The sequence below is a fragment of the Hydra vulgaris genome, chromosome 05, assembly GCF_038396675.1.
Source record: "Hydra vulgaris chromosome 05, alternate assembly HydraT2T_AEP".
Lineage (NCBI taxonomy): Eukaryota > Metazoa > Cnidaria > Hydrozoa > Anthoathecata > Hydridae > Hydra > Hydra vulgaris.
The window spans coordinates 44,015,979-44,027,880 of NC_088924.1; the positions used below are offsets into that span (position 1 = coordinate 44,015,979).

At 27.5% G+C, this 11,902-nt stretch overlaps 2 protein-coding genes across 2 annotated transcripts; both read right to left on the reverse strand.

Annotated features, from left to right (window-relative positions):
* Positions 1 to 307: 307 nt before the first annotated feature.
* On the reverse strand, positions 308 to 1,588 carry LOC136080405 (piggyBac transposable element-derived protein 3-like). The gene has a single exon (XM_065797023.1). The coding sequence runs from the start codon at positions 1,586 to 1,588 to the stop codon at positions 308 to 310; it is 1,281 nt and encodes a 426-aa protein (XP_065653095.1).
* Positions 1,589 to 10,315: 8,727 nt separating this feature from the next.
* On the reverse strand, positions 10,316 to 11,596 carry LOC136080406 (piggyBac transposable element-derived protein 3-like). The gene has a single exon (XM_065797024.1). It carries the CDS (start codon positions 11,594 to 11,596, stop codon positions 10,316 to 10,318), a length of 1,281 nt encoding a protein of 426 aa, XP_065653096.1.
* Between the last annotated feature and the right edge of the window lie 306 nt (positions 11,597 to 11,902).

An 11,902-nucleotide genomic window follows, 5' to 3' on the forward strand; every position in this document is an offset into this window, starting at 1 on the left:
TTCTTTTTACAACAGTTACCAAGCTAGAAGCTACTGCAGCTTGAAAATTTTTTAGAGGCATGAATTTCTTACTGGGGCAAATAATTTTTAAGTCCCGACGATACAAAAACCAGGCATTTGATAATGCAATAAGAAGGGTATGTGCCCATACATATATATACCATCTATGGCATTTTAAATTTGGTTTGTAGAATGAGCACATCATATCCAGTTTGTCAACTCCACCCATATTTTTATTATAAAACTGGACTATATATGGTTGTTTTACCATAATATGTTTGCAGGTTTTTCTATCATAACGCCTTACTTAGTTGATTGGTTCAATACTAGCAAAAGACGAAATTAAAGTAACTACCTTGTTATCTATCCAAGAGACAGCTATGTTATTAGATTTGATGTCAGTACGATATTCAAACGATCCACGCCCTTGATTTTTTAATTCTTTTTCAGAAGTGAATGGGCATTTGTTAAGGCGCTTAAGGCGAGCTGTTCCAACATACCATATTCTACGCTTTTTTAGCTCATCTAGCAAAGGCAATGAAGAAAAGTAATTGTCAGCAAATATTTTAAAATTATGATTTTCTGGCAAAGTTGAGGTCATTTTAATTACAACAGATGCCCCGACACCATGAGGAGAAACTTCATCTTTCTTTTTTATTTCTTTTCCTTGATATAAATCAAAGTCATACAAATACCCACTGACACCACATCTAGCCCAAAGTTTGAACCCCCATTTATTGGGTTTTTTTGGAAGGTATTGCTTCAAAAATGACCTTTCTTTGAAGGGAACCATTATCTCATCAACTGATTGATTTTCCTCAGGAGAAACTTTTAAGAAATTTTCTCGCAGTTTTTCCAACCAAGGTCTTAATTTCCAAGCCCGATCATTTTTCTTTACTTCATCTGTTACGTTTAGATTGTCAACAAAGTGTAAATAGCGGAGGATAGAAAGAAATCTATTCCTTGATAATATTGAACTTACTCCATCATAATTCATAAAGGTTTCCCAATAAGATCTCACAGATGGTAGTTTTACAAGACCCATACGAAAAAAAACACCAATAAAAGACTCTATTTCATTCGATGTGACAGAAATATTTGTACCTGATGACTGGCAACTATATAAACTAGATTGTTCAGCAATAATGTCTATAAGATTGTCATCAACAAACATTTTAAAATATTCGTATGGAGTAGTAGTTTCGTCCGGAATAGGTTCAATAGGTACCTCTTGAAAAGCAATATCACCAATCAAATCATTATCTAGTGTAACCTTTTTCCAAAGTGGTAAACTTGCTTTTTTTTGTTTTTTGTTGTTGACTATTTTGGATTTTTTTGGGAGTGGGGCTGAAGAGTTGGAATAGAGCATATCATCACGTGTACTACTTTCCTGGGTAAGAGACTCCGATATTGGAAAAATAATGTTGTCATTGTTGTCATCATGCACAACCTTAGTATTGCTTACAACTGCAGTTGAAACATCAGATTCAAATTCAGAGTCTGACTCACTAAGATCCTCAAAATCACTTTCACCATTAAGAATAAATGCGAGAGCATCTTCAATATTTAATTTTTTATTTTTATTCATCTAAAGAAGAACAATATATGTGCATATATATATATATATATATATATACATATACATATACATATATACATATATATATGTGTATGTATATATATATATATATATATATATATATATATATATATATATATATATATAAAATATATATATATATATATATATATATATATATATATATATATATATATATATATATATATATATATATATATATATATATATATTGGTAACAATGTATACTTAAAAAGTCCATAGTAGCATATATGATACATATAAATTCAAATAGCATTTTGTGGTAGTTTCAAAAAGAGAAAACTCTCTTAAATACTTCTAAAACTTACATGTATTATTAATTTACAATAAAATAAACAAATAAGCTTCAATATTCATAAAAAAAAAGGTAAAAACTTACTTTGAAAATACCTTGCTTGACAACAATCACCCGATTTTTCAAAAGACGATTTTGATGTGTTTTTATGCCTTGATTATCCAATTATATTAACCTTGCTAAATCGGACCAACAAAAATATGTTGTAAATATGCTACAAAAGGTGTTTTTGAGATCACTGTGTTGACAGGGTGGCCATAAAAGGTTTCTAAAGTTATGTAGCAGATCTGCTACACGGGGCGCTAAAGGGTTAAGTTATGTGTCCCTATATGTGTTTTATATTTAATGTCTCTAGGGTTGCGTGACAAAATTAACAACAAATCTTCGATATCTTAATATAATCAAGTTCTGTCTTTAATGTCGATAACTCTAATATCATTTTATATTACTCCATCGACTGACATACTACTGTTCTAACATACTTGTTTGAAATAACTGATTTTTACCACGAGTATTTTATTCAGTATAATTAATGTTCGTTATCATCATCAGCTGCGTCCCTCTGTGTGTTGGGATAAATATTTTCTATATTTTTTGTTAAAAGACCACTGCTTTAATTATAGTTTGAAGATAATTTTTATCTAACAAATTTGCTGGAATTTTCTACTTTTCACAAACGTACATCTAACTATGTGTCCCTATATGTGTTTTATATTCAATGTCATACTAGTGTTCTAATACACTTGTTTCATATAACTTTTACCGCGACGGTTTTATTCAGTATAATTAATGTTTGTTATCATCATCAGCTGCGTCCCTCTTTGTGTTTAGATAAATTTTTTCAATATTTATTATAAAAAATAACCACTTATTACTTCAGTTAAAGCTTAAAGATAATTTTTATCTGAAAAATTTCTTGCATTTTTCTACTTTTAATAGCGTACATCAAAATAATTAAAATTTAAAGATAGTTTTTTCTAACAAATTTTTTGGAATTTGCTTCTTTCTACCAGCGTTTATCAAATCATGTGTCCCTATATGTGTTTTATATTCAATATCTCTAGGGTGGCGTGACAAAATTTACAACAAAGCTTTGATATCCCAATATAGCCTGTTTCTTCTATAGTCATATTTAATTTTTAGTGTTCGACTAATTTAATTTGTTTATTACATTAGACGAAATTTTTTACCATCTCACCTCCTATCCACTCTTTCATAAAGTAATAGTGTAAGCCACAAGTAAAAGTTAAAATAAATTTTAAAATTAGCCTCTTTAAGAAAACTGTATTATTATAATTGCCTAATTCAAAATATTAGTTCTTCTGAGTTCTGTCTTCGATTTTCCTAACTCTTATATTATTTTATTTTTCATCATCGTCTGACATACTTGCGTTCTGACATACTTGTTTAAAATAAATGATTTTTAATGCGAGTATTTTATTCGGTACAATTAATGTTTGTTATCATCATCATCTGCGTCCCTCTGTGTGTTGGGATAAATATTTTCAATATTTTTTGTAAAAAAATTCTCTTAATACTTCAATTAAAGTTTAAAGATAATTTTTATCTAACAAATTTCTTGGAATTTTCTTCTTTTTACCAGCGTACATTATGTTATGTGTCCCTATATGTGTTTTATATTTAATGTCTCTAGGGTTGCGAGACAAAAATAACAACAAATTTTTGATATCCTAATATAATCAAGTTCTGTCTTTAATGTCAATAACTCTAATATCATTTTATATTACTCCATCGACTGACATACTAGCGTTCTAACATACTTGTTTCATATAACTTTTACTGCGAGTATTTCATTCGGTATATGTAAATGTTTGTTATTATCATCAGCTGCGTCCCTCTGTAGGTTGGGATAAATATATTCAATATTTTTTATTAAAAAAAATCTCTTATTACTTCAATGAAAGTTTAAAAATAATTTTTATCTAACAAATTCCTACGAATTTTCTCTTTTTTACCATTGTACATCAAATTATGTGTTCTTTTATGTGTTTTTTATATTGAATGTCTTTAGATTGCCATGTCAAAATTAACAACAAATCTTTGATATCTCAATATAATCAAGTTCTGTTTTCAATTTCGATAACTCTAATATCATTTTATATTACATCATCGACTAACATACTAGCGTTCTTACATACTTGTTTCATATAACTTCTACCGCGAGTATTTCATTCGTTATAATTAATGTTTGTTATCATCATCAGCTGCGTCCCTCTGTGTGTTGGGATAAATATTTTTAATATTTTTTATAAAAATTTACCACTTATTACTTCAATTTAAGTTTGAAGATAATTTCTATCTAACAAATTTCTTTGAATTTTCTACTTTTTACCATTGTACATCAAGTTATGTGTCACTATATGTGTTATATATTCAATGTTTCTAGGTTGGCGTGACAAAATAAACAACAAATCTTTGATATCCTAATATAATTAAGTTCTGTCTTCGATTTTGATAACTCTACTATTATTTTATTTTTCATCATCGTCTAACATACTTGCGTTCTGACAAACTTGTTAAAATAACTGATTTTTACCGCTAGTATTTCATTCGGTATAATTAATGTTTGTTAACGTCATCAGCTGTGTCCCTCTGTGTGTTTAAATAAATATTATTAATGTTTTTATAAAAAAAAAACTCTTAAAAACTTCAATTAAAGTTTGAAGAGAATTTTTATCTAACAAATATCTTTGAATTTTTTACTTTTCATTAGCGTACATCAACTTTATTATTTTTAAACTCTTATTGTTTCAATTAAAGTTTAAAGGTAATTTTAATCTACCAAATTTCTTAAATTTTCTACTTTTTACCAGCGTACATTAAGTTATGTGTTCCTATATGTGTTTTATATTTAATGTCTCTAGGGTTGCGTGACAAAATTAACAACAAATCTTCGATATCTTAATATAATCAAGTTCTGTCTTTAATGTCGATAACTCTAATATCATTTTATATTACTCCATCGACTGACATACTACTGTTCTAACTTACTTGTTTGAAATAACTGATTTTTACCACGAGTATTTTATTCAGTATAATTAATGTTCGTTATCATCATCAGCTGCGTCCCTCTGTGTGTTGGGATAAATATTTTCTATATTTTTTGTTAAAAAACCACTGCTTTAATTATAGTTTGAAGATAATTTTTATCTAACAAATTTGCTAGAATTTTCTACTTTTCACAAACGTACATCTAACTATGTGTCCCTATATGTGTTTTATATTCAACGTCTTTAGTGTGGCGTGACAAAATTTACAACAAAGCTTTGATATCCCAATATAGCCTGTTTCTTCTATAGTCATTTTTAATTCTTAGTATTCAACTAATTTAATTTGTTTATTACATTAAAGGAAATTTTTTACTATCTCACATCCTATCCACTCTTTCGTAATCAAGTAATCCAAAAGTAAAAGTTAAATTAATTTTTAAAAATCAGCCTCTTTAAAAAAACTGAATTATTATAATTGCCTAATTCGAAATGGTATTTCTTCTGAGTTCTGTCTTCGATTTTCATAACTCTTATATTATTTTATTTTTCATCATCGTCTGACATACCTGCGTTCTGACATACCTGTTTGAAATAAATGATTTTTAATTCGAGTATTTTATTCGGTACAATTAATGTTTGTTATCATCATCATCTGCGTCCCTCTGTGTGTTGGGATAAATATTTTCAATATTTTTTGTAAAAAAATTCTCTTAATACTTCAATTAAAGTTTAAAGATAATTTTTATCTAACAAATTTCTTGGAATTTTCTTCTTTTTACCAGCGTACATTATGTTATGTGTCCCTATATGTGTTTTATATTTAATGTCTCTAGGGTTGCGAGACAAAAATAACAACAAATTTTTGATATCCTAATATAATCAAGTTCTGTCTTTAATGTCAATAACTCTAATATCATTTTATATTACTCCATCGACTGACATACTAGCGTTCTAACATACTTGTTTCATATAACTTTTACTGCGAGTATTTCATTCGGTATATGTAAATGTTTGTTATTATCATCAGCTGCGTCCCTCTGTAGGTTGGGATAAATATATTCAATATTTTTTATTAAAAAAAATCTCTTATTACTTCAATGAAAGTTTAAAAATAATTTTTATCTAACAAATTCCTACGAATTTTCTACTTTTTACCATTGTACATCAAATTATATGTTCTTTTATGTGTTTTTTATATTGAATGTCTTTAGATTGCCATGTCAAAATTAACAACAAATCTTTGATATCTCAATATAATCAAGTTCTGTTTTCAATTTCGATAACTCTAATATCATTTTATATTACATCATCGACTAACATACTAGCGTTCTTACATACTTGTTTCATATAACTTCTACAGCGAGTATTTCATGCGTTATAATTAATGTTTGTTATCATCATCAGCTGCGTCCCTCTGTGTGTTGGGATAAATATTTTTAATATTTTTTATAAAAATTTACCACTTATTACTTCAATTTAAGTTTTAAGATAATTTCTATCTAACAAATTTCTTTGAATTTTCTACTTTTTACCATTGTACATCAAGTTATGTGTCACTATATGTGTTATATATTCAATGTTTCTAGGTTGGCGTGACAAAATAAACAACAAATCTTTGATATCCTAATATAATTAAGTTCTGTCTTCGATTTTGATAACTCTACTATTATTTATTTTTCATCATCGTCTAACATACTTGCGTTCTGACAAACTTGTTAAAATAACTGATTTTTACCGCTAGTATTTCATTCGGTATAATTAATGTTTGTTAACGTCATCAGCTGTGTCCCTCTGTGTGTTTAAATAAATATTATTAATGTTTTTATAAAAAAAAAACTCTTAAAAACTTCAATTAAAGTTTGAAGAGAATTTTTATCTAATAAATATCTTTGAATTTTTTACTTTTCATTAGCGTACATCAACTTTATTATTTTTAAACTCTTATTGTTTCAATTAAAGTTTAAAGGTAATTTTAATCTACCAAATTTCTTAAATTTTCTACTTTTTACCAGCGTACATTAAGTTATGTGTTCCTATATGTGTTTTATATTTAATGTCTCTAGGGTTGCGTGACAAAATTAACAACAAATCTTCGATATCTTAATATAATCAAGTTCTGTCTTTAATGTCGATAACTCTAATATCATTTTATATTACTCCATCGACTGACATACTACTGTTCTAACTTACTTGTTTGAAATAACTGATTTTTACCACGAGTTTTTTATTCAGTATAATTAATGTTCGTTATCATCATCAGCTGCGTCCCTCTGTGTGTTGGGATAAATATTTTCTATATTTTTTGTTAAAAAACCACTGCTTTAATTATAGTTTAAAGATAATTTTTATCTAACAAATTTGCTGGAATTTTCTACTTTTCACAAACGTACATCTAACTATGTGTCCCTATATGTGTTTTATATTCAATGTCATACTAGCGTTCTAATACACTTGTTTCATATAACTTTTACCGCGACGGTTTTATTTAGTATAATTAATGTTTGCTATCATCATCAGCTGCGTCCCTCTGTGTGTTTAGATAAATATTTTCAATATTTATTATAAAACATAATCACTTATTACTTGAATTGAAGTTTAAAGATAATTTTTATATAAAAAATTTTCTTGGATTTTTCTACTTTTTATAGCGTACATCAAATCATGTGTCCCTATATTTTTTTTTTATATTCAACGTCTCTAGTGTGGCGTGACAAAATTTACAACAAAGCTTTGATATCCCAATATAGCCTGTTTCTTCTATAGTCATTTTTAATTCTTAGTATTCAACTGATTTAATTTGTTTATTACATTAAAGGAAATTTTTTACTATCTCACATCCTATCCACTCTTTCTTAAAGTATTCAAGTAATCCAAAAGTAAAAGTTAAATTAATTTTTAAAAATCAGCCTCTTTATAAAAACTGCATTATTATAATTGCCTAATTCAAAATATTATTTCTTCTGAGTTCTGTCTTCGATTTTTATAACTCTTATATTATTTTATTTTTCATCATCGTCTGACATACCTGCGTTCTGACATACCTGTTTAAAATAAATGATTTTTAATGCGAGTATTTTATTCGGTACAATTAATGTTTGTTATCATCATCATCTGCGTCCCTCTGTGTGTTGGGATAAATTATTTCAATATTTTTTGTAAAAAAATTCTCTTAATACTTCAATTAAAGTTTAAAGATAATTTTTATCTAACAAATTTCTTGGAATTTTCTACTTTTTACCAGCGTACATTATGTTATGTGTCCCTATATGTGTTTTATATTTAACGTCACTAAAATTGCGAGACAAAAATACCAACAAATTTTTGATATCCTAATATAATCAAGTTCTGTCTTTAATGTCAATAACTCTAATATCATTTTATATTACTCCATCGACTGACATACTAGCGTTCTAACATACTTGTTTCATATAACTTTTACTGCGAGTATTTCATTCGGTATATGTAAATGTTTGTTATTATCATCAGCTGCGTCCCTCTGTAGGTTGGGATAAATATATTCAATATTTTTTATTAAAAAAATCTCATTACTTTAATGAAAGTTTAAAAATAATTTTTATCTAACAAATTCCTACGAATTTTCTACTTTTTACCATTGTACATCAAATTATGTGTTCTTTTATGTGTTTTTTATATTGATTGTCTTTAGATTGCCATGTCAAAATTAACAATAAATCTTTGATATCTCAATATAATCAAGTTCTGTTTTCAATTTCGATAACTCTAATATCATTTTATATTACATCATCGACTAACATACTAACATACTAGCGTTCTTACATACTTGTTTCATATAACTTCTACCGCGAGTATTTCATTCGTTATAATTAATGTTTGTTATCATCATCAGCTGCGTCCCTCTGTGTGTTGGGATAAATATTTTCAATATTTTTTATAAAAATTTAACACTTATTACTTTAATTTATGTTTGAAGATAATTTCTATCTAACAAATTTCTTTGAATTTTCTACTTTTTACCATTGTACATCAAGTTATGTGTCACTATATGTGTTATATATTCAATGTTTCTAGGTTGGCGTGACAAAATAAACAACAAATCTTTGATATCCTAATATAATTAAGTTCTGTCTTTGATTTTGATAACTCTACTATTATTTTATTTTTCATCATCGTCTAACATACTTGCGTTCTGACAAACTTGTTAAAATAACTGATTTTTACCGCTAGTATTTCATTCGGTATAATTAATGTTTGTTAACGTCATCAGCTGCGTCCCTCTGTGTGTTTAAATAAATATTATTAATGTTTTTATAAAAAAAAAACTCTTAAAAACTTCAATTAAAGTTTGAAGAGAATTTTTATCTTACAAATATCTTTGAATTTTTTACTTTTCATTAGCGTACATCAAATTTATTATTTTTAAACTCTTATTGTTTCAATTAAAGTTTAAAGGTAATTTTAATCTACCAAATTTCTTAAATTTTCTACTTTTTACCAGCGTACATTAACCCTTTAGCGCCCACCAGGGCTTAAAATTTTCAAAAAATTCTAAAAACTTCAATAAGCAATTGTTTTTTGATCTAGATTATGAATTAAAAAATAAAATTTTAAAATTTCACTAGCAAACTTAATTATGTCATTGTAGCATATCTGCTACAATGGGAATACGCGGAAAAAAATAACAAAAGTTTTCTTAAAAACAAGATTTTGTATTTAAGTATATAAAGAAATAAAGAAATTTGAAAATTGAAACTTTGCTATTGATTTCATTTTACAAATTCTGTTCTTATTAAATAAAACACAATATATCTTATAAGACAGTTAACAACCATTTATACTATAAATATAAACAAATTTTAAATGCCATTAATGGTAGTCATGATAACAATTTCTGTCCTTATTTAAGCATAACCAAACATTGCACTTTTTGCAACGAATATAAGAAAAACCAGTTTTGCATTTCTTACACCGCTGCCGTTTGTCACTATAAGTTGGTAAGTGGTCAAATCCATCCAGACGGATATCTTTTGTAGGATTTCTCTGAACAGCAGCAGCTCTTTTGGTTGGTATAGGTATTGCATCAAGAGATGCTCTTCCAGCTTTTCTTTTTACAACAGTTACCAAGCTAGAAGCTACTGCAGCTTGAAAATTTTTTAGAGGCATGAATTTCTTACTGGGGCAAATAATTTTTAAGTCCCGACGATACAAAAACCAGGCATTTGATAATGCAATAAGAAGGGTATGTGCCCATACATATATATACCATCTATGGCATTTTAAATTTGGTTTGTAGAATGAGCACATCATATCCAGTTTGTCAACTCCACCCATATTTTTATTATAAAACTGGACTATATATGGTTGTTTTACCATAATATGTTTGCAGGTTTTTCTATCATAACGCCTTACTTAGTTGATTGGTTCAATACTAGCAAAAGACGAAATTAAAGTAACTACCTTGTTATCTATCCAAGAGACAGCTATGTTATTAGATTTGATGTCAGTACGATATTCAAACGATCCACGCCCTTGATTTTTTAATTCTTTTTCAGAAGTGAATGGGCATTTGTTAAGGCGCTTAAGGCGAGCTGTTCCAACATACCATATTCTACGCTTTTTTAGCTCATCTAGCAAAGGCAATGAAGAAAAGTAATTGTCAGCAAATATTTTAAAATTATGATTTTCTGGCAAAGTTGAGGTCATTTTAATTACAACAGATGCCCCGACACCATGAGGAGAAACTTCATCTTTCTTTTTTATTTCTTTTCCTTGATATAAATCAAAGTCATACAAATACCCACTGACACCACATCTAGCCCAAAGTTTGAACCCCCATTTATTGGGTTTTTTTGGAAGGTATTGCTTCAAAAATGACCTTCCTTTGAAGGGAACCATTATCTCATCAACTGATTGATTTTCCTCAGGAGAAACTTTTAAGAAATTTTCTCGCAGTTTTTCCAACCAAGGTCTTAATTTCCAAGCCCGATCATTTTTCTTTACTTCATCTGTTACGTTTAGATTGTCAACAAAGTGTAAATAGCGGAGGATAGAAAGAAATCTATTCCTTGATAATATTGAACTTACTCCATCATAATTCATAAAGGTTTCCCAATAAGATCTCACAGATGGTAGTTTTACAAGACCCATACGAAAAAAAACACCAATAAAAGACTCTATTTCATTCGATGTGACAGAAATATTTGTACCTGATGACTGGCAACTATATAAACTAGATTGTTCAGCAATAATGTCTATAAGATTGTCATCAACAAACATTTTAAAATATTCGTATGGAGTAGTAGTTTCGTCCGGAATAGGTTCAATAGGTACCTCTTGAAAAGCAATATCACCAATCAAATCATTATCTAGTGTAACCTTTTTCCAAAGTGGTAAACTTGCTTTTTTTTGTTTTTTGTTGTTGACTATTTTGGATTTTTTTGGGAGTGGGGCTGAAGAGTTGGAATAGAGCATATCATCACGTGTACTACTTTCCTGGGTAAGAGACTCCGATATTGGAAAAATAATGTTGTCATTGTTGTCATCATGCACAACCTTAGTATTGCTTACAACTGCAGTTGAAACATCAGATTCAAATTCAGAGTCTGACTCACTAAGATCCTCAAAATCACTTTCACCATTAAGAATAAATGCGAGAGCATCTTCAATATTTAATTTTTTATTTTTATTCATCTAAAGAAGAACAATATATGTGCATATATATATATATATATATATATACATATACATATACATATATACATATATATATGTGTATGTATATATATATATATATATATATATATATATATATATATATATATATATATATATATATATAAAAATATATATATATATATATATATATATATATATATATATATATATATATATATATATATATATATATATATATATATTGGTAACAATGTATACTTAAAAAGTCCATAGTAGCATATATGATACATATAAATTCAAATAGCATTTTGTGGTAGTTTC

Coding starts and splice junctions, on each gene's coding strand:
- LOC136080406 (XM_065797024.1), bottom strand. CDS start 11,596: ATGAATAAAAATAAAAAATTAAATATTGAAGATGCTCTCGCATTTATT.
- LOC136080405 (XM_065797023.1), bottom strand. CDS start 1,588: ATGAATAAAAATAAAAAATTAAATATTGAAGATGCTCTCGCATTTATT.